Source organism: Misgurnus anguillicaudatus, chromosome 20 (genome assembly GCF_027580225.2).
Source record: "Misgurnus anguillicaudatus chromosome 20, ASM2758022v2, whole genome shotgun sequence".
Taxonomy (NCBI): domain Eukaryota; kingdom Metazoa; phylum Chordata; class Actinopteri; order Cypriniformes; family Cobitidae; genus Misgurnus; species Misgurnus anguillicaudatus.
The window spans coordinates 9,516,393-9,539,690 of NC_073356.2; the positions used below are offsets into that span (position 1 = coordinate 9,516,393).

General features: G+C 38.0%; 1 protein-coding gene and 5 long non-coding RNA genes across 6 annotated transcripts; 1 reads left to right on the top strand and 5 right to left on the bottom strand.

Moving 5' to 3' along the window:
- Positions 1 to 884: 884 nt before the first annotated feature.
- Positions 885 to 1,642, bottom strand: LOC141351400 (uncharacterized). The gene is made up of 3 exons (XR_012359654.1): positions 1,515 to 1,642; positions 1,212 to 1,376; positions 885 to 1,113 (listed from the first exon to the last, which is right to left on the bottom strand). It is a non-coding gene; the product is annotated as an uncharacterized lncRNA (long non-coding RNA).
- A 146-nt stretch (positions 1,643 to 1,788) lies between these two features.
- On the bottom strand, positions 1,789 to 2,569 carry LOC141351406 (uncharacterized). The gene is made up of 3 exons (XR_012359666.1): positions 2,361 to 2,569; positions 1,977 to 2,068; positions 1,789 to 1,885 (listed from the first exon to the last, which is right to left on the bottom strand). It is a non-coding gene; the product is annotated as an uncharacterized lncRNA (long non-coding RNA).
- A 190-nt stretch (positions 2,570 to 2,759) lies between these two features.
- LOC141351404 (uncharacterized) lies at positions 2,760 to 3,620 on the bottom strand. The gene is made up of 3 exons (XR_012359664.1): positions 3,596 to 3,620; positions 3,171 to 3,495; positions 2,760 to 3,055 (listed from the first exon to the last, which is right to left on the bottom strand). It is a non-coding gene; the product is annotated as an uncharacterized lncRNA (long non-coding RNA).
- Position 3,621: 1 nt separating this feature from the next.
- Positions 3,622 to 5,101, bottom strand: LOC141351407 (uncharacterized). Its single transcript, XR_012359667.1, has 4 exons — positions 4,339 to 5,101; positions 4,068 to 4,142; positions 3,795 to 3,869; positions 3,622 to 3,697 (listed from the first exon to the last, which is right to left on the bottom strand). It is a non-coding gene; the product is annotated as an uncharacterized lncRNA (long non-coding RNA).
- Positions 5,102 to 8,069: 2,968 nt separating this feature from the next.
- Positions 8,070 to 15,939, top strand: LOC141351405 (uncharacterized). The gene is made up of 4 exons (XR_012359665.1): positions 8,070 to 8,321; positions 9,198 to 9,230; positions 13,990 to 14,187; positions 14,910 to 15,939. It is a non-coding gene; the product is annotated as an uncharacterized lncRNA (long non-coding RNA).
- Positions 15,940 to 20,241: 4,302 nt separating this feature from the next.
- LOC141351394 (uncharacterized) lies at positions 20,242 to 22,447 on the bottom strand. The gene is made up of 2 exons (XM_073858081.1): positions 21,803 to 22,447; positions 20,242 to 21,632 (listed from the first exon to the last, which is right to left on the bottom strand). Exons 1-2 carry the CDS (start codon positions 22,050 to 22,052, stop codon positions 21,220 to 21,222), a joined length of 663 nt encoding a protein of 220 aa, XP_073714182.1. The 5' UTR covers positions 22,053 to 22,447; the 3' UTR covers positions 20,242 to 21,219.
- Positions 22,448 to 23,298: the final 851 nt, after the last annotated feature.

The following is a 23,298-nucleotide window of genomic DNA, read 5'->3' on the forward strand; positions in this document are numbered from 1 at the left end:
AGGATTGCAACTATAGTTGCCAATGTGTACTAGTTTACATATTTCAGGACGCTACAATAAAGAATTAAAGAAATCTTGAGTTCCTATCGAATCTTTTTATTACACTGACCAAATCAGACAGATACAAACTGTACTTAAAAATAGGCATTAGGATTTTTTTTACTATTTGTAATGCTAACATCTTTACTAAGCACTGTTCAAACTACATAGATATTTTACACTAATGGTGCGATGCACATGTCCTTCAGTGTGTAAATAAATTAATAACAAACTTTACAAAGATATGTTTATCCAGTAGTGGAGTATAACAGCACACCACCTATGAGATATGATAGAAGGGGGGGACAAAGTAAGGAAAAAGTATATTTGTATAACCAAAAACACAATGATATTACATAATATAAATTAACGTCATCAGTCCTGTTTACCTTGAAAACTTTTTTAATAGATGATTACAGCTGTGAGTAGATCATGCAAGATCCTGAAAGAAAGACAACATTAAAGGGATAGTTCACCAAAAAATGAAAATTCTGTCATCATTTACTCTCATGTGATTACAAACCTGTATAAATTTCTTTGTTCTGATGAACACAAAAGACGATATTTTGAGAAATGTTTGTAACCAAACTGTTAGTTGACCCCATTTACTTCCATAGTATTCTTTATTCCTACTATGGAAGTCAATAGAACATTTATCAAAATTTCTTCCTTTGTGTTCATCAGAACAAAGAAATTCATGTTTTAACAACATGAGAGAGAGTAAATGACAGAATTTTCATTTTTTGGTGAAGTATCCCTTTAACAAAGTGAATATTGGTCCTATGCAGCAAACAAATTTCAAGCAATTTATGTAAGTATGTCATACTTACATCTCCTCTGTGAAGTTGAGCTTGAACTTACTCTGCAGTTGGTGGAGGAGGAACGTCTGGTAAGTTGCCCAGGGCTCTGGGGTCATCAGCCTTCAATGGCCTCCTTCTTGACAAACCTGAAGCAGAATCTAGTCTTTTCCTAACAATAGACCTCTGCAGTTCTGGGATGTACATGTAGTCTTTGGTTGTTTTTAATGCATAAACACACCACCTTTTTGATTTTTTGTTGTACAGCCTCCTGTACCTAAGACATGAAGGTAGAGTTAAATCAAAAGTTCATATTGGCATGCTACAGACCACAATACATTTGTTATAGACAATTTAACATTGAAGTTTACTCACATTTTGTTCCCCTCTGCATTCACCAGTATTGGACGATGATTGTGATGATTGTAGTCCAGCGCAGCAAGTAAGGTTCGTGCCTCATAAACAGGTGGCGAAAATGCAAATCTCTTGCTGGCGTACATCAAAATGTGATTTTGAAATGACTCTAGGTCAGCAGTTGTCCTGCAGTACATATAACACAAACATACAATATCTATTGAACTTTAACAATAAGTGTAAATAAAACACATGTGAACACAAGATTGAGTTCATAGTACACAAACTTATTTCAAAATGAGACATTAGTACATGGGTAATAACCTGAATCGAAGATACTTGTCAATTGCTTTGAGCCATCTTGCATCAAGAACAATCTTGGACAAGGCCTCATGTGCAACGGACCCAGGTTTCATCCATTCCTTATTGTGGTCAGCCTCAACACTGCCATGGTGACATTGTCCAAAGGCCCATGTATGTTTGTTAATCACATGATGAAGCACACCAGTCCAAAGATCCTAAAAAACACAAATACTGTCAGTAATACGAAATTATTATGAAGAAAGAAAAATAAATCACATAAGTCTTACCACGAACTGTTCTCTGTGATCTGCTGCTTTACAACAAAACCAGAAATGGTTAACCATGTCTTTTATCCAGATCAAAATGATGTGCTGGCCAGCTATCATCCCAGCCTAAAAAAAAAAAAATCTTTAGTAACCGGTTTTGTAAACATCAATGTGACTAAAGAACAGGGGTGGCAAACGTTGGTACTCCAACACTAACAGCATGCAGTCTTTTTGCAAGGTTCTTTGCTCCATGCCACATGTCCAGAGAATGTACAATCCCATTATCCTTGTACCTGCCTTTCACTGGATCTGTACATCACATAATAACAATATGTAATAATATTATTATTTGCCTTCAAAAGAGGTGTCCAGACTCGATCCTGTAGGGCCACTGTCTTGCAGCGTTTAACTCCAACTAGCTCCAAAACACCTGCCAGGAAGTTTCTAATGTGTCTAGTTAAGCTGGTTCAGTAGTGTGGTTAATTGTGGTTGCAGATAAACTCTGCAGGACAGTGGAGTGGCCCTTAAGGACTGAGTTTGGACACCCCAAATTTAAACAATTTAATTGCTTAATGCATCACAAATGGTAGACATTGCTTACCCATCAAAGCAGATATCTGCCTGTGTGCATCTGTAACGACCTCCTTCAGCTTCAGTTCTTTAGAAAGCTGGTCGACAGTCTGAATAAAAGCCTCTTTTTCCATGATAACAGAGTTTCTCTGGGTCTCTCTTTTATCTATTGTTATCACATGAACTATGTCCTTTGAATCATTTTCCATAGTTGTATAAGTGCAGTACTGTGCACAGTGTCCTGGAAGCAAAAATATAGACATGCAACATCCACACAGTTTTTCTGTAAGCAGTATGTTGAAAAAAACAATTATTACCTGGAGAGTCCATTCTTCTATCAGCTGTCATTTGTACAAACACATGATTAAGTGAATAAACAGGTAAATTCTGATTGAAAGGTATCAACAATGGCAAAAATGTCAGCCCAGGTTAAAACTTACCTAGAACCACAACCTCATCTTTGGACTGATGGCGCTGAATCACCTCAGCTCTCCTAATTGTCCAGAATTCCTTTACAGCATTTGTGCAGTATGCATCTTGAATACTGTAAAATGTGTTTTTGGCAACAATGCCCATGTTCATGAACTGGAAAATAAGTTTTATCTTTGCATAGTTGTTGCCAGAGAGCAAGATGTTGCTTGCCAGCATGAAATCCCCTCCTTGCATACCATACTTGAATTTTGGTTGCGAATTCCATGTCCAAACATTGTGACCTCTGGAACAGAACTAAAAAAAGGAAATGAGAACTGTGTTTTAACTTAAAACTTTCAAACATCTATCATAAATTCTTTAAATATACTCTGTGGGTTAATAGTTACAAGAAAACAACCAGCAGTATTACCCATTGCAAGACTGTAGCAGTTCCTCTTGATGTTAGTTTCATTGTGAAGGGTGGAGAAGCATCACATTTTATATTTAGGGTGTGATCTTTGAAAGTACACGCGTTCAATGGAAACTGAAGAACATTTACAAGCAGTTTCAAATTGTCATCGTAGACAATAGAAGCATGCTTTCCCACAAGGTCATCTTCACTAAGAATTTGTTCCTGCTCAGTGAGGGGCTCATCAATAGACTCAGTACAATCCACTTCGTCATGCACGGTTTCATCAAGCCCAATCACAGGGAACTCATCAATGTTGAAAGGAATACTTTGTGAACCACTCATTCTGAAAAGAAAAAGCACACTTTTTAAAATTTCCTGTTTCAGAACTGAAATAAATGTGACACTTTTTTGTTTTAAAATCATAAACGATAAAAAGAACATACCGCAAACATAAAGGTGGCACATATTTCTCATCTGAACTGTCATCGACATCATACTCATCCCCATATTTTGACGGCGTAACCATTTCATTATCCCAATCTATACTTTGTAAAAGATGAATAGACAAGATTGACTGTGAGTATGGGTAAACCTAAATAAGTAACTGCTAAATATATAGTACCATACATTTTTTTTACTTACATAGTGTTCATCAGGTCATTAGCTTGATCATCATCAATTTGCAATGACTTCTCGCTAATTGTCATAGATGTAAAGCTGTAATGAAACAATAAGATAACAATAACATTAGATTTCTTAAATTTAGCTGAACACTCATGAAGTGGATCATAAAGGGGCAGTTTCCCGGACACGGATTAGACTAGTCCTAGACTAAAATAAATGTAAGAGCTGTTCAAACTGAAAAAACTTGCAGAAGAAAAGAAACTATGGAACTGCTAGTGATAATGTACAAACCTTGCTTGCAATGCCTCTTCTTCATCATGTTCTTTTTCCAAAAAACCAACTCCGGGGACAGAAAAATCAGTTTCTCTGTACGAGTAACAAAGACTGTCAATTAGTCATCATTAGTCATCAATTTTCATGTAATGGAAACAGCAATACGTGTTAGATCAATTATAGTGCTATGAAATAAACGGTGTATGAACTGAATCCCTGTTATGCATTTTTAACGTGTTTTACATAACTCTTACGCGAACATCTTATGACAAGAAAAATGTCACGTTACCGATCTGATTCAGCTCCAATACTTGACAACGGAGGAGGCGGGTTTGGTTTTCTTGGCGTAGAGGTGAACTGCTCCCTCTCATAGCTAGCACAAAATAATTCATATTTACCATAATAGCAAAACGAGAAAGACAACCAAGGAAATTCCGTAACTTCGTGAATTAAGCGAACAAGTGTGCTACTGTTACGTAAATGAATTATTAAACTGTCTTACCTGTCCATCAGAAAAAAAGCCGTCTCTGCGTCCGTTTTGAACCCCTTCAAAACACGAAGTTCACGCCACCTTTCAAAAGCCCTGCCAATGTTTATCCTTGTTTTAGCATGGGCTCGGTTGCATTCTCTTTTTTTCTGTAGCCACTCCGAAGTCCGAGTTCTTTTGGGTTTTACAACTGGTGAATTAGTTGTCACTGGTGATTGTCGTTTAAATCTTTCTGGATCCGCCATAACTTTAATCATGCCAAGTGATGTGAGAAAAGGCTATAAATCTCCTCTCCGTTATCCTCACACGCAATATAACCTACTAGCCGGGACTCCTTCTTTATGTGTACAAAAGTGACGTGACGTGACGTAATGACACAAACACGTGCTCGAATTTCCCGCGGAAATCCACCAGTACCACTAAAATGAGAATCATTAATACAAGCTTGCCGTTTGGAATCGAGCTAAGGTAAGCAGATAGTTTTGAACACTGGCTGGTTATGTATTTTCTCAAAAATGTTTTTTTGGATATTTTTGAACCCAAATAAGTGCCGGACTGCAGCTTTAAATATATTAAAGCTCACATAACACACGTCATGTCTGCCAATCTAATGTTTATCTTGGTTACCTGTAGTAGTATTTCATCCTTCATGTCCAAAGAGTTTTTCGTGTTGTCAGATTTATAAAAGAAAGAACAGCCTTTCCGATTTTTGGCGGAAAAAGACAAACACTTGAGGGCGTGCGGTGGGCGGAGCTAAAGAGTTACGAGTACGCGCAGCCTTTGGATAGTAATCCGACAGCTGTGAGATCGAGCGAAATTAAACTTAAACTTTTTAAATAACTATGGCTTATAGTCAGATACAGCCTTACATATATAATCCAGAATCGGATACAGAGTCAGTAAATGACCAACAGGAAAACAGTAGCAACGATTACAACAGGACGTCTCTATCTGGTAATATTGTTTGTTTATCAGCTGTTTTTTTTTAATACGATGTAACACTTGATGTTTTTTTCTGCATTTCTCTGTTTAAAAGGTGTTAATGTCATAAGTGCGGTACAATGCCAACTGAGGCAGAAAATGTTTGCTGCCAAGAAATACAACAGGTACTGTAACAGTGTTTTTACTATTGCTTAAAAAAATCTTTGAGTTAATATGACATTGTATTTCTTTTCAATTAATTGTAGTTTTCTTTAAAAACTGTTATTATTTAAATAACGTGTTTATATGTTATTTCAAATATTACAATCAAAATTGTGGGCATTATCCAACCAGAGAAGATGAAATTAAAGGTAGGGTAACACATTTTGAAAAATGCTAACGGTAGCCGCCTAGCAATGAAATCCCGATCCCACCCTCGAGTCGGACCGCCATCCAAAGTCACGCCTCTTCCAAAACACATGAACACACACAGATCAGACGGTCACATCTCATGTCTCATTCAGCAGTGAGACAACTTTGCAGTACAAAGTCGAATAACACTGCCAAAATAACCAAACAACTGGTTTACATCAGAATTCGTTTAAGCACACTTTCGGTTGTGTAGACGTAGTAACTATATCGTTACGCTAATCCGTAAACGAACACAAATTTCATAAGCAACACAATGTTTCATCAAAGTAGAATATCTGAATCCATCTCAATACAAACATATCGCGTACCTACCTTACCAAAATAAACTGTGCAACGACTCTTTCAGACCCTTTGCGTCCTGCAGCTGTTTGCATCTCGTGGTAAAGCAGTAAAGTTACCGATGTTCATTTGGGTTTTTGCTCTTGATGATCCAGGCAGTTTTTGCTGTTGTTGTTATAAAAGATGCCTTTAGTTTTGTGCCTCCTGTGTAGGTTGTCAATTTAGCAGAAAAGTTTGCTGTTCTCACTGTTTACAGGCAGGAGGTGAGCGCACGTTAACGCGCCAATGACGTATGGTGTCTGCGTGGACTCGCTGCGCGGTGGGCATTCAAATTATGCTTACGTATGAGGGACAAAAATGGAAACGTCCATTCGGACCGAAATCTATGATTTGTTGAACATTTTTTGGTCCTACGCCTTTCACAGATGACATAAATTTCTACAAATACATTTAAACAACTTAACACAGTGATTGCTATCAGGATGTAAGGAGACTTTTAACCAGCATAACAAAAAATGTTTCAGGATCAAATCTGTTACCCTGCCTTTAAGTGCCTGCATAGTACTTACCTCATTCTATTAAAATTAACGTTGCAAAAAACACTTAAATTGTATAGATTTGATACTATAAATTACATATCCGACGTGATTTGTTTTAATATACTTAAAAAGGTAAGGAGAATATTAATTCAAGCACCAACCTCTCCACAGTGTATGACAGAACATCCAGGACTGGAGGCCAACTGCCTGAAAGTTTATACACTTCAAAACATGAACAACATTTACAGAGCAGACTATGGACCACTCAGAAGGAGAACAGAGGAGGAGTGAGTAATCAGGAACATAGTTAGAAACATTTTACTGTTAAATAATAGATATTGTGTTTATCATCAAACCAAAACCATTTGTAGAAATATGTTTATTTCGCACCAATATACACATTGTAAAAATGACAGAAAATAACAAATATTTTGGATATATACAAAGACATAATATTTTAGTGTAGTTATACACATATGTGTTTATTGACCACAAAACAACACTGTAACAAATATCTGTAGTTTTCACAGCATCATTACTGTAAAATGAGCAAATGCTTACTGTAGAATCTGTATACAGAATGTTGCTGTATATCTGCAAGGCATTGTGGTCTTTTTTCAACGGCGGGTAAATTCTACAGTAAAAATATTTTTCCTGTGAATCACAATACAGCTTTTTATAGAGGATTTTTCAGCCAAGCAATACGATATTCAACACTTTTATCTGAATTTTTACTTCAGAAAGGTAACTTTGCTAATTTATTTCCAAGGTTTACTCTTGTATGTCCCCTGTTTGTTCAACTTTAGGAGTGCACTGAGAGAGAGAGAGAAATGAGTGCCACACTTCCTAGTAAACTCGTCTGGTGTTGTGTGTGCATTTTATAATTTTATTACCACAGATATATATTTCTGCATGATTTTAATATTATTTCTAGTCTGGCAACATTTAATAACATCGGTTTAGAGAAGGATAGCATTGTTTAATAAAAATTAAAATTGGAATTGTGCATGTGATCTCTGTTGGTGCAGATATGTCACATAATATGATCACTTTTTTTCTTGTCAGCTAACGTTGTTACCACTTACGTGTGAGGCAGTCATCTTCAAGAGAAAATAAATGGTCTGTAAAATACGTGTCTCAATGGGAAGGCTGCAGCCTCCGGAGGTCGTATTTCTAGGCTGCATACGTCATCAAGACTATCTTGTTTCAAGTTGACTGTTATTCTTAGTTAATAGTAAATTGTTTAATATGCTTATGACTTGCCAATGTAATGGTCAATTAACTTAAAAATAAACCACGCTTGATGACGTTTACACCCTGCATATGCGTCCTCTGCAGGCTGCAAGGATTGAGAAACGGCCACTGGCTGAACCGGCATATTGGTTGTGAAAGGAACGAACGACTTGGAGGACCCGAAGACTCGACAGGTGAACTAATTGATGTTTCACATGCGCAGTCAACACAAAATTAATGAATCACTCTCTGAGAAGACTCGTTACTCACGAGTCATACTAAAGATTCGTTCAAAATGAACGAATCGTTAATGAACGACCAATGAGTGATCCAAGCCAGCCGACCACTGCCACTCTCGAGCTAAAAGAAAACGCAGCTGAGGTAAGTTAAAACTTTATATATTTTTCATAGCATCATGATTTTTCTGAACGTAAAACCGCAGAAACGATATTGTTGAAGTGCCATTTCAACTTGTGGGAGCATGTCATGGGCTATAACGTTACTGAATTAGGATTTGTCTTATTCGGCAACATTACATTTATAACGTCTTTAATTTAATTAAAGAGTAACGTTAGCATTGTGGAATGAAATTAATTTAAAACTGTGTATTTTTTGTATTTATTGACGCGGTATCCGTTTAAAAATCTCTCGGGGTTTTTTTTCTTGCTTGCTAACGTTGCCGCCTGAGGAGAATAGGACATTAAAGTTAAGCAGGCCGATTTGAAAAAAAAAAACACAGCTAAGTTAGAGGTATTTGTTAGGCCAACGTTACTTAACACATTTTTCATGATTTTTCTGAACTTCATTGCAGGTCAAACTGCAAAAACTATAACGTTAGATTGTTAATAACCTAATTTGAAGTGTCATAACCTGAGCATTGTATTAATATTTGTCTTATCTGGCGGCCGACATTACATTTATAACGTATTTTATTTGATTAAAGACTAACGTTGGCTAACGTTAGCATTGCTGGATAAAAATAATTTGAAGTTGTGTAAATTATGTGCATGATGAAATTTTGGCGCGGTAGCCGTTTGAATCTTGCTTTCTAAATTTGCCGCCTGAGTAATCAGATATTTAAGCGGGCCAAGTCGAATGAAAACACAGCCACAAAACTTTTGTGCAGCCACAAAAAAAGATTGTTATTCGTGACACTAGATATTTGCCTAATTTAAGTATGTAGGAGTTTTATTCACGACTTGTGGAAACATAATAATATTCTCGCTGTATTAAGATTTTTTAAGATTTTACTTTCAGACTGCACGACAGAGACATCGACAATCATTCCAGGTATAAACGTTACATGAACTGGCATGCATGATGTTTTTCAAATGCAAGCAATGTGTTTTCTCCTCAGACACAACAACCAAATATATCAAACACGTTAAAGTGCACAGAAACTGTGCAGACTTTAGGTATTCATGTGGGATTTCCAAATGTCCTTGTAATTTCAAGACGTTTTGTGCATTACAAACACGCATGTACAGAAATCACTCAAAACCTAAACCAGCTAGATCTCAAAGGTGTGTGAATTTGAATTGTCAGGCTGAGAAATGCACTTTTAAATCTTCAAATTTTTCAAGTCTCTGTGAGCATTTATATATGCATATTAGGGATGGCGAAAAGATTGTTTGTCCTGTCAGCACTTGTCAGAAGCTCTTCAGTGTCAGATCTTCATTCACCTCACATTTAAGCAGGATACATGCAAAAGATTTGGTAGCATGTAGAGATGGAGGTGTAAACATTGATGATGCAGCTGTGCATGATGATGCTGTTGATATGGGAAATGATGACATGAGTGAGACTGTAGAATTTCCTGAGGTTGGTAATTATTTAGGAGATGTTGAGAAAGACAGAAGAACATGTTTTTCTTACCAATTTGGCCATTTGTTACTTGAAAATGCAAGCAAAGATGCTTTTACCTGCTTCCACAATATCCACTCTGATAGAAGAGTTTCAAGAACTATGCACAAATGCAATGTCACAGATGTTTGTTCGACTTCGTGAAGAACTGTCAAACCTTGACATTCCTGATGAAAGGATTTGTAATATCATAGATGGATTATCAAAAGATAACTTACTAAAGCTGTATAATGAGGGCGTGTTCAGATCAGATACAACCAGAAAGACATATTTTAAGAACAATTTCTGTTATGTTGAGCCCCCTACTGAAAAATCCAGCTAAAACCAGCATAAGCTGGTAGCTGGTTTTAGCTGGTTTAAGGTGGTTTACGCTGGTCCTCCCAGCCTGACAAAGCTGGTCATGCTGGTGGGCCAGCTAGTCTTCCAGCCTGACCAGCTAAGTCAAGCTAGACCAGCTTAAAATGTGACCAAAACACAGCTAGACCAGCTTGCTACACCAGCAAAACCAGCTTCCTAAACCAGCAAAACCAGCTAAAACTAAGCTGGATACCAGCTAAAACCAGCTCACCTGCTTATGCTGGTCTTAGCTGGATTTTTCAGTAGGGCCAATACAGGTTCATCTTGGTTTTGATGGTTCTGGTAAAGAGCAGTTTTGCCAGTATGTCCCAGTGAAAGACACTCTAAAAGCCCTGTTGAACCTGCCATCAGTGAGAGAGCATATAATGTATCAAAAATACACTTGCCAGTAGATACAAATGTGCTTGAGGATGTGAGAGATGGAAAGACTTTCAAAGAAAATAGCCTTTTACAAGTTTCCTTCTGCAGTTTCTGTTATATTGTATCAAGATGTGTTTTAAGTAGTGAATCCTCTTGGATCTGGCAAAAAGAAACACAAGCTATTAGCTGTGTATATGACATTAAGTGAGATATTGCCACATAACAGGTCAACCATTGACCCAATGCAATTAGCCATGCTGTGCAGGGAGTTTGATTACCAGTTTTTTTGGGCAAGACAAAGTTTTTTCTTCCCTTGTAAAAGACTTAAAAGACATTGAGCAATCTGGTATTACTTTGGAGACAGGTCAGACTGTGAAGGGGGTAGTAATTGCAATTGCAGGTGACAACCTGGGGTCACATTCACTTGGAGGTTTCACTGAGAATTTCAACAAGAGCAAAAACTTTTGTAGATACTGCTTTATAGACAGAGACAGATTTGAAAGGGAACCTACTAAGCTAGGCCCAGCAAGGACAGTAGAAAACTATGTAGATGGAGTAAAAAAAGACTCAGTTTTCAATTCTTTACAAAATTTCCATGTATGCCAACCAGGGCTTCCTCCATGTCTTGTTCATGATCTTTTTGAAGGGATTGTCTCTGTCGATCTACAACTGTATCTTAAACACCTTGTGGCCATTGGGAAGCACTTCACATTTGTGCAGTTGAATAGGATGGTCTCTCAACTAAAGCTCAAAGGTAGTGTTGCTAATAACCGACCTTGTGTGATCAGAGCTGATGGAGAGAAATTGGGAGGAAGTGCAGCACAGAACTGGTGCTTGTTACGTCTTCTCCCTATCCTTGTCGGCAAACGTATAAAGAATCCACTTGAAGATCAAGTTTGGCAGTTGTGCTTCAAATTAAGGGAGATCGTATAACTTGTCTGTGCTCCCAAAATCCATTCCAATCAGGTAGCCTATCTGAAGCTACTTGTTGAGGAATATTTGGAGTCTAGAGCAACTATTTTTTCAGACCAACCATTAAAGCCAAAACACCACTTCTATCCAGACCTTATAATTAAATGTGGCCCTCTCATTCGCCTCTGAACTCTCCGCTTCAAAAGTAAGCACACATATTTTAAGCAGTGTGCACGGAAGCTCCATCATTTAAAAAACCTATGTAGTACTTTGGCAGAAAGACACCAATTACTGCAGGCGTATTTACACTCAGGGAGCTTTTTTCCAGGCATTCTTCAAGTAGGCCAAGCAAATGAATTTGATGATCAAATGAACAATGGTGCAATTCAAAAAGCTGTTAGACTATGTGGTATTAAGAAACAAAACACAAGTAGAAACTGCCACATACAAGGGAACTACCTACAGGAAAGGAATGGCTGTACTTCTCAATGTTAATGACAGGGGTCATGTGATTGGTAGGATTGTTGTTCTTCTGGTCAGTGAGGAGAAGGTTTATTTTGTTTGTGAAAAGTCTCAATCAGTGCCAGCCTTGGAACTTGGTGTTCACATCTTGCAGCATGACACACAGACACATTATGTGTGTGTTAGTGTGGACACACTTGCTGATTATTACCCAGTAAACAATTACGGTCTTTCAGCGTTGAAATATGGTTGAAAATTAGTCGGTTCGCCTTGGACTGGTTTACGACGTGATTTCAACAAAGTAGTTTTGGCTGGACTGTTTGACTACATGTTTTCAACTGACCATGTTTTCAACTCATAATCTACCAGTAAACAATTACGGTCTTTCAACGTTGAAATATGGTTGAAAATAAGTCGGTCCGCCTTGGACTGGTTTACAACGTGATTTCAACTAAGTAGTTTTGGCTGGACTGTTTGACTACGTGTTTTCAACTGACCACGTTTTCAACTCATAATCTAAGACAGCTAGATAATCTGTTATACATGCTAAAACAACGGAGAAAACAAATTACCAAACCATGTTTATGATTATTGTAGATCATTCTTGTTAATGATTGCGCTTGCGTACTCTATGGACACTGAGAGACACCGTACTAGTGGAAGTGCGCATGAGTCCTGTTGGTGCTGTTTTATATTCCCCTGCCGGGTTGAAGTGTTTAGTTTCAGTTTGTTGCCTGTGGCTGTGTAAGCTGTAAATTGAATTTACACTACAGATGTTTATGTAATAAATACGGCTGGTTTGGATTTATCATGGACTCTTCACTCATTTCTACAATTATCTTAAGTAAATGTAAAGAGTTTTACATATTACGTCAAAGTTATAAAAAATATGAAACTGCGATTGAGGTGCAATGAGGATTCATGATATAATTACCCAACCCCACCAGGTGGCGGTAATGCACCATTAAAGGTAGTTGCCAACCACCATAAAACTTAAAGAAGAAGAAGCGAAGAGGCGTGTGAATGTGACGCGAATCTTCCACCCATCATCACAGAGAGAAGCCCAACCAACCCCCAGATTACAGAAATCTCTGGACTGCTCATAGCAGGGATTTTCAAAGCTGTCCTGGAGGACCACTAGTACTGCACATTTTGCATGTTTCCCTTTTGTGACACACCTCATTCAGTTACCTTACACACCCAGTTCAAGTCTTGCAGTCTCTACTAATGAGCTGAAAATTTAAACCAGGTGTGTCTAATGAGAGAGACATGCAAATTGTGCAGTACTAGTAGTCCTCCAGGACAGCTTTGAAAACCTCTGGCTCATTGCATTGGACTGACCTGTGTTTACTGCGCTCTGAAATCTGTGTTGGTATATGTTTATTGCACTCTGTGTTGTTACTGGACCGACCTGTTTATTGCAGACTGTGAAATCTGTTGGTTACTTGACTGTTTGCACTATTTAAAATGTGCTGTTTTATTAAAGTTATTATAACCCTTTAAACCTTTGTTTCATTTTATAAAATGTTATTTTGTATGTTAATGTGGTCCTGTTTTCAACATTGAAAAGATGGATGAATATGGACCAAAATTTGAAGTTGAAGGTCGACCTTACTTGAATGTTGAAAGGTGGACGAATATGACGTCTTTTCAATTTTCATTTTCAACCTTCAATGGACCAAAATTAGACGTTGAAGATCGACCTGATTTGAATGTTGAAAAGATGGACGAATATGACGTCTTTTCAATTTTCATTTTCAACCTTCAATGGACCAAAATTAGACGTTGAAGATTGACCTGTTTTCAACGTTGAAAAGAAGGACAAATTTGACGTCTTTTCAATTTTCATTTTCAACCTTCACTGGACCATAATTAGACGTTGAAGATCGACCTGTTTTCAACATTGAAAAGTTGGACAAATTTGACGTCTTTTCAATTTTCATTTTCAACCTTCAGTGGACCAATATTAGATGTTGAAGGTTTACGTCTACTCAACGTCCAATAGACGACTTTTTGCTAGCTGGGTACCCACTTCCAGTGTACAACTTTGATGATCACCTTAATGTTTAAGTGCTTCATCATTCTGTTTTTTCAGGTGAAGTATAATGGAAGCCACCATTAAAAGTGTCCTCTCCTACCTGGAAAACGATTCACTGGAAATGATTCTACAACACTTGTCAAGCATTGGGGTTAGGACAGCTGATGACATGGAATTCATAAAAGATGATGATTTGAAACACCTCCTGACATCAGTAGACTGTAGGAAGCTACTGCATGCCTTTTAAAAAAAGAGGTAAATTATGTGGTATTAAAATGATATTTCACCCAAAAATGAAAATTGGCATCAATTATTCACTCATGTCGTTCCAAGGTAGTTTATTCATCTTTAGAACACAAATTATTTTTTTTCTTGCTGTTCCTTCATTGAAAGTGCTTAAAACTCATAAAGCTTCATGCCTTAAAACTTAAAATAAATCCATATAATGGGGTCTTCTGTGGCATCAACCAAGCATAATTGAGCTTCTGTTTTCCAAATTTGAGTGCTCCATGTTTGGTGATCAGTGTTTTTTTGTAAATAAAGCCTAAATTAAATCTGTTGTAGATATAAAGTGATTGTCTCTTCAGAAGACTTGAATTAAAGCACAAATTTATTTTGTTATAAAAAGTTTTGGGTAATCAGATTTTTAGTGGAGGGACATATCTCACAGATTTCATAAAAAAAATCTTTATTTATATGATAAAAAATAGTCATTAGGGGTTTGAAACAACTTGTGGGTGAGTAATGTATGACAAGAATGTTTCATTTTTGGGTCAACTAACACTTAAATAATTTTGTGTTAGATAATGAAATCCATATTAAAAAGTACAATCCAAATGAATTCCAAAACCAGCACTCATAAAATGTTGACTATACACATTCATTAGATACAGCTAAAAAGTTTTTGACAATATGTATATGTTTTCTTAAAAGCTTTAAATTATTGTGGTAGCTACTCCATGCTTTTTCTTTTATAGATACACAGCACAACACTCAGCAACATGATTGTACCATGGAAACTTCTGAACCTGAAATTATTTTGACTCTTACACCTGTGCCTTATCCTGAAACCTCACCCAATTCAGAGCTTGCATTGGAACCTTCAAGCCATGTTCGTGCGTAGAATAGCACTTGGCTATCAACATTTTCTGTACCGTGGGAGAAAACACATGAAAGTTTGAGAAAGTGTCTTGCACAGAGGAAACGGCCAAAAGCTGCAGATAGACGGCATATGGTGAGAGTCATTGCAGAAGCAATAAGACAGGTTTGCTTGAACCCTTCATTCAGGCAGTGTGCTGAACTGGCTAAGAGCATTGTGAATAAATATCCTAAGTCTTTTGAAGACCAAACAGAAGAAGGAGAACGGCTGGGCAATGGATATTACACTTTAAGCAAACAACTGAGGATAAGGATAGATTTTTTAAACAGAGACAATACCCTAACACAACTTCGAAAACCAAAACGAATGGTCCCTGCTGTAGATGAAGACCTGCCTGGACCATCAAGAAAGTGTGCCAAAACTGATGTGTCAAATGGCAACCATCACAAATGCCTGAAGGAGAAAATAGAGAGTCTCTCTATGAGAAGAAAATAGAGCTGATGACTATTTATGCCAAGGAGGGACAAAGAGGTGCAGACCAGAAGCGAGTCAATGACCTCATGACTTTACTGTATGAGCAACAGCGTTGTGACATTAATGCAACTCCTTCACCAACCTTGTCAGAGTTACAGAAAGAGTGGCCATTCCTCTTCATGCAGAACTTTTTACTACAGCACTTCTGCACATTGACAGGAATTGAGCTAGAGTCAAGACTACGACAAGCACTTGCTGACAAGGGGAAAAGAGTTCTACAATATTTCAATTGTCAACTTTTAAAATGGAACAAGGAAGTGAAGGCAGTCCTTCATGGCATTGAGAGACAGATGGAAGACATAGATCCCGGACTTGCTGCAATCTTAGTCATGATGGCTTACTTTAAAGAACAGGAAGACACGGTTTTCCTCTTGGATGATGCAAGTAATTTTTGTACAGTTTTGCCACACACTTTCTCTTATGAATATTGTACTTGTGATTTCTAAAAGTTTTTTATTTTGTGTTACAGGAAACTTCCTCCCAAGCAGACGCTGAGGCCCAGATTTCCCTGCCAAGCACTCCAAGGCTCATCATGCTCGGTAAGATCCCAGCTCTCGACATACACAACACATCCCACTTTTAAGGGTTACTTCACCTCTAAAGCATATTTGTATCGAGTCACTGTGTGTGAACAAAGTTTTACGTCATCTTGCACTTACATTCCAAAAATCTCTAGTTGTTACTGATCCAATGGAAATCCAAGGTAGTTGTGTAGGGGTAATGCTTTAAATTATTTTTGCTCAATAAAATAGTAAACCATATCAGATTGAATACTGTCCAATGTCAACTTTTATTTTATATTTTTTAGGAGAGTCCATTCTGGGGGCAAAAAAATGGATGTTTTCCATCGAGGGCAGAGTTGTCCTCCAATTGAGAGACCGTTGTGGTTTCACTTCTACTCTGGCTGTCCTTTTTGCGTCATACTATGTATTTAACATAGAATATCCTGAGGAGGCAGCCACTACATTGGAATTTATCCAGAGGTAAGCACTTATTTGTTTTTTATATATTTTTGACTAGGGATGGGAACAAATATTTGAGTACTCATTTTTTAACCAACTACCCCAATATTAAAATACTTCTTAGGGGCTGATCACACCAAACGTGCTTTAAACGCTTGGAAATGCAAGGGGTGACACACTGCCTTTTTCTAAAAAATAGCAGTGCAACCCGGCTTTTTATATTGCTAGGCAACCTGCGAGTCAGCTGTCTTGTCAATCAAATATTGAAGAGTGAGCGCTCGTTTGCTGTTAACTGTCATATTAGCAGAAACTTTAAAAAGAGGGTGCTTGCTCTGACCTTGTTTGAGGGTGAGAGGTGCACAAACGGAGCAAAAGGAGAGAGTGAGCGAGTGGAGTCCAGTTCTTCAAAGCAACTGTAAACTTCACTCACCACAACGTAAGGCCCGCCTCTCCCCTCATTCGATTGCACAATGAAAGATGCGAATGACGTCGGGCGCTTCTCGCTCTCAGCGCTCCTTCAAAAGCGCGTGCTGCGCCCGGCGGCAAAAAACGCAAGGCGTTCGGTGCGCATAAACAGCGCGCAAATGTTCTCTGCCCATAGAATTTCATTCAAAAAAGGCGCCTGCAATTGCCATAAACGCTTTTGGTGTGATTGGCCCCTTAAAGTGTTTATTTTTGTTTAAATAGACTGTTGTGCAATTGTTAAACATCAAGGTAATGCATAATGTTTTTATTTACAGATTCTTTGTCAGAATTAACCCAGAGCACAGCAAGTGCAATTCAAAGGTCCAGATTAGCAGACGAACTGGGAAAATGGTCCAAAAAAAAAAACGAGTGCCTCAATCCACATGTGGCATCGTTCATCAGGGACTTCATCGATAGGGCTGCAGCTATCGATTAATCTAGCACTGAATCGATCGATTAATCGAGTAATCGGATAAATTTTTGTGTGTTTTTAAACAACTAAAACAAATAATTCATAACGAAAATGGCTTGGCTGTAAAATGTTCAAGCATTTGGCTTTTATTTCTAAAAAAACAGAGGTATTTGGCTCCAAAAAAATAAGCCTATTTATTTCAATTTTTTACCCATTTAGTGTTTATAAGTGCCAGTGCCAACAATTAAACACTTTAATTTATTAATATGCACAACAGGTTTCATGCTGTAATCTAGCCCTGACATCAAAGTAAATATCTGGTTTATGTACATTTCTACACCTGCAGCATTTACCATTAGGCTACTAACATATAATATATCATTTCTGGGGTGAGCCTATTTGCTATGGTAACAACCTGTGTGTGTGCGCGCACTTGCACCTGTGTTTGCGTGTGCACGCGTGCTGTGCGTGAGAAAGAGTGACACCCCAGTCAGACGTTCAGTTGCTTCATTGCATTTTGGTACTGCAGAAATACATACATTCATTTTCAATAGAACGCTGCATTTGGTTTGCATCACTTGCATTGCGGTGCATTTTAGGTTAAGAATCCGTTCGAAAAATCACAACATCAAGTCCCGCTGTATACAGTGAATGCATGCTGAAATTATTGTTGCGTGGCTACGTAAAAGTTTAAGCATATGTGATGCATTCCGCGATCGATCTGACTCGCGTGAGAGAGAATAACTTCCTTATGATAAACTCCAATAAAACAGAGATTATTATTATTGAACAAAATGTGTCAGATTACAAATTGCCCATATATGATTGCACTGTGGTGCCGTTTTTTGGTACACACACCTGTAAAGTGCATGCGTGCATCTGAAGGGGTTCTTTTTTAATCTATAGCCTACTGTCCTGCAGTTGAACGCGAACACGTTTACTAACTTACTTAAAAACAACAAAGCTAAACATCATATCTAGTCAAACCGCATAACGACATCGCTACAAATACAGTATGGGATTAAAATCATCGGAAGCTAGGTTACCTTGTTTCATCGACGCTTGGTGAAACAACAGTGGATGTTTTCAGTTCAGATGCTGAATGTAATGATAATGTAATGATCCCAAACTTTAGACAGTCTCTCTCTGCTGTTTATGGACATATTCGCTCCGCCATCGCGCCAACTAAATTCAAAATGTACCACGCGCTATGATGTGCTTCCTGAACATTGAACAACGGTCCGTGTGAATCAGATCTCGGCGCATGTAGTGCGCGTCATAGGAATTTAACGAGGCTTCGAGGCAGAATTTTTGCCTCGAGGAATTTTTTGAATCGAGTAAATCGAGTAACTCGATGAATCGTTTCAGCCCTATTCATCGAGTATGACTGGCAGAACAACTAATACCAGGCAAGACTTTTAATTGTTACCTTGAATATCTTGGAATAACTGGAAACCAGTTTGGGTTGTTGAAAGTCAGGGGTGGCCTGCAGCTTGTCTATTAAAGAGATAGTTGACTTAAAAAATTTTCTATTGTTGTTTCAAACCTATATGAATTTCTTTCCTCTGCTGAACACAACAGAGGATATTTTGAAGAATGTCGGTAACCAAACAGTTAACTAGAGCCATTGACTTCCATAGTAGGAAAAAAATGCTATGGAAGTCATTGGCTCCAGTTAAATGTTTTGTTAACGACATTCTTTAAAATATCCTCTTTTGTGTTCAGCAGAAGAAAGAAATTTATACAGGTTTGAAACAACTTGAGGGTGAGTATATGATGACAGCATTTTCATTTTAAAGTGAACTATCCCTTTAGTTCCAAGCATCATAGAATACTTTTCCATTCACAAATTACAGATATTTACCATAAATGTTCGTTGTATCACTAACTGTAAACATGGTATTGTGGCAGAAATGTGGGACGTTAAGGGCTGCAACTAACGATTTTTTTAATAATCAATTAATCTGATGATAATTTTTTTCGATTAATTGATGAATCGGATAAAAACAAGAAAAGCATTCATTTCCAACCCCTTTATTCAAAACGGAACTAAAATCTTTAGAAATTGCACAAACATGTTGCTCCTTGAACATACCTGAGCTGTTACAATAATAATAAAATAAAATTAAAATAAAATGGACTAACACAAAAAATAAACATGTACAGTATGCTTTACATCTGCCAAATTTATAGACTTTTTTATGATGCATTTCCCATCAAGAAGCCTCTCTTGATGGGATCAAAAAGATAGTATACGAGTACACTCTCAGAAATAAAGATACAAAAGTTGTCACTGGGACAGTACTCTTTTAAAAAATGTACACATTTGTACCCAAAAAGTGCATATTAGTACTTCAAAAGTACATATTGGTTGTTCAAAGATACATATTTGTACCTAAATGGTACACATTAGAACCTTTTATAAAGGGTACTGCCCCAGTGACAGCTTTGTACCTTTATATTTGACTTCATGGGTTTTCTCTGATCGGATAGCTATATCTCATTTGTTAAAACTGTTCCATTTACATTTGGCCACATAAAAGCATCTTGTAAAAAACGGAAAATGCGTCTTCTACTCCCGCACAAAATGCAAATACACCATTCATTACTTCGCCTTAAAAAATTTAAGACGATGTTTATTCAAAAAAGGCGGCACTTGCTGTATGTTGAACCCCAACACCCTGCAGGGAATGTGACGTCACGCTGAACAGATCACGCTGAACAGATCGTGCATCGGAGCTCCGTCGAGTTCTTCATCTAAAATCCTTTTTTTACTATCTTATTCCTATTTATATAATATAACTTACTAGTTTTACCTAGGAATACTTTACCGTGACGATTATTGAGCAGTACTACCACGTGAAACTATTTATCACTAATAAACACCCAGTGTTAGCATATAGCCCGCTAGCATCAACAAACGCTGCCGACTGAAGCTAGCATTTTCCGATCTAATGGCGGATTCATCTGATATATGCTTTTCTGACCTGTCCTCGCCTGAGCGGGAAGCTGTGGAGGAGTTGATCGGTTTGAGCCAGAGATGCTCACAAGTCTCTGAGCTCGAGTCCGAGTCAAGTCTCAAGTCTTTGAGCTTCAGTCCAAGTCAAGTCTGAAGTCTCTGGGCTAGAGGCCAAGTCAAGTCTCAAGTCTCTATTATAATAAGTCTCTGGTTGCATCACGTACTGCGACCCATCCAGGCTGCTTAGAACACTGCATAGCTATATATACGTATAAGGATTTCAAAGCATGTAACATGCTTGGTTATTATGACTTCTTTATCTATTAGCATACAGTATCAGCTTTGATTTTGGTATATAATCAGTGTACTGCAACATGAAAAAAACAACAAGAATGCTTGTTAATATCTGTATTTTGTAGCATGAACGCACAGTACAGTACAGACCACAAAAATTGAGGTTCTGAAGAAAAAGGACCTTGTATGTCGCTGAACTACAATGAAAGGCCTTGGCTCCTGTTGAGCTGGCTCTGTGGGCCATAAGACCAAATATAGACAATGTGTAAGCTTTAAAACAAATTTAGTGCAAAACATCATTGTAGCTAAATGCAAAAGACTATTGCAACGAACCAAACAATGTGAAATATACTATCCAAATTTTTTTTACAAACTACACTTCCTTATGATAAAGAATTCTCAATTATTTGTTATTAACTTGGCTGGATAGCACAACATTGAAACCCTCAACATTTTTAAAGTAAGTGAAGCAACTGACCAACTTATGGCATGTAACAGGTATGGGCCACAAAACATTTTTGGCTTTTAGCTGTCCTTCAGTGGCCTAAGAACTAGAAAAGTCTTAAGCAACAGAATGGTTGCATTTCAAAAAGATTAAGCTTGACAGTGTCTTTGCACCAAGTCTTGCTCGGTGAGGGCGCATTATAAGGCCTCCATGACTAAATACCCTTTCCACTGGTGCACTTGTGGCAGGAACTGCAAGCAGTTTCATAGACACAATATAAAGCCTTGGGAAGATCTTTGCATGCTTTTCCCAGAAATCCATACAGTCAACTTCTTCTTCAGAGCAAACGTGGATGTAGCAAATGACCCCATCTTTGCAGGATGTGTGATGGTCTGCTTTTTTCTTGGTACCCTTCTTACGGTAGCCAGAGAAAAGCCATGGAGTTTTAGCGGGTACTAGTGGCTCCTCCTCATCTTCTTCACTGCTGCCCTCAGGTATGGTGACTTTCTGAGCTTCAACCAAGAGAAGGTCTGAAAATATTCCACAAAAATTATGGTTAGTTACAATATTATAACGTTAATACACTAAATGCACAGTGGTGATTAAGTTATGAATCAATAAAAAGTAAGACAAGAATTTAATATGTTAGATGCATAATGTGATGATAATCTTTTAAATCTGTTCATGTGTATTGACCTACCTATCATTATCTCCTTGACCTCACTCTTGACTTCATCTGGTGCGAGGACATCATGATCTAGCCAAAAGAGGCAGAATGATGGGTCTAGAACTGCAGACAACAGGTAGATCATATCTCCGAATGGAAGCTCTACAGGGAGTTGTGCTGTTTCATCCATTCTGACATTTGCAAACATCCCCTGGAAACGGCGTTGGAGTGACTTCTGCAATGCTTTCACTAAGCCAAACAGATGACGAGATGCATTCAGCATATGGATGAGGTGGCTGTTGGAGTGAGAGTACACAAGGGAGAGCAGCACTGACAGTCACCACCTTCTCTCATTGTGTAAGGTCTGTTGCTTGCAGAAATGGGGCTAAAATGTCCACAAGCTCTTTGAGCTGACTCCATTCTCTGGGTGATAAGCACAGGCCTTTATGTCCTTGGGCTTCCAGCAGACAGTTTAGACTTTGGGGATCCAGGTCAGTGACTGCCTCCACAAGGCGAAGAGTTTTGTTCCATCGTGTGGACACAGCTGATGGGATGCTTCGGTTTGCTCCATACTCCGCTTCAAACGCTTCCTTCAGTCTACACGAAGAATGGAGTAAACTGCAAAATTTTGTCACTTTTGCCATTGCACTGTTCAGAGTTTTTGTTTCCTTTAGTCCATCTCTTACAACAAGCTGCAATGAATGTGCAAAGCACTGCAGCCACTGCTGCCGACAGCTGTTCTGGATGGATTCCACATCATCCTGGTATTCCTCACTTACTTTCTCCCACATGCAGCTGTTTCCCAGCTCATCTTCATCATCATCATCTTCATTGTCAGTTTTAGCAGAAGGGAAACAAACTGTGAAGGCTTTCTTCATATTTGAAGCATTATCACAGATTATGTAATCCAATTTATGTTTTATATTAAAGTTGTCACATATCTCTTCAAATTTCTCACTTATTCTCTCTCCAGTGTGAGACCCAGTGAATCATTCACAACTTAGGAGAACTGTCTGCAGTCTTCTTGGGCCATCTTTCTCAATTTCCATGAAGTGGGCTGTTACCCCTAAGAAGCCACGCATGCTCCTGTCAGTGTCAGTCTTTTCTAGTTTACATTTTATCTTGGACTCTTTTTCTACTACTAGCTCACTCAGACGTCTAGTTACAGTGCTTCGACTTACTGGGCAGTATCTCTCCTCTACCACTGACATAAAATTCCTGAAGCTAGGCTTCTCAATCAAAGACAGAGGTAGGTTGCATGCAATTATGAGGTCCTGTATTATGGATTCAGTAATTGCCTTCTGTCTGGGATGCCCCTGGCTGTATAACTGCACACCTCTTGTCTGGCTTAAGAATGAATCAATGCTGCTCTGTCCCTGTGCACTGGCCCCTTTTTTTGCTTCGTTGAACTCATTAAACCTACAGATGTCGATCAATGAATATGAAAAGACAACAAGTAAGATCCTTATCTTATTATAGCTAACACTTTTATGTACAACAAACCCCATCTGAAACCACAAGGTTTAAAC

What these genes read in the sequence shown, in the direction of transcription:
- LOC141351394 (XM_073858081.1), bottom strand. Translation starts at nt 22,052, where the DNA reads ATGCTGAATGCATCTCGTCATCTGTTTGGCTTAGTGAAAGCATTGCAG. An exon ending in GGTCAAGGAGATAATGATAG is followed by an intron (nt 21,633 to 21,802) that starts GTAGGTCAATAC and finishes GAATATTTTCAG; the next exon opens with ACCTTCTCTTGGTTGAAGCT.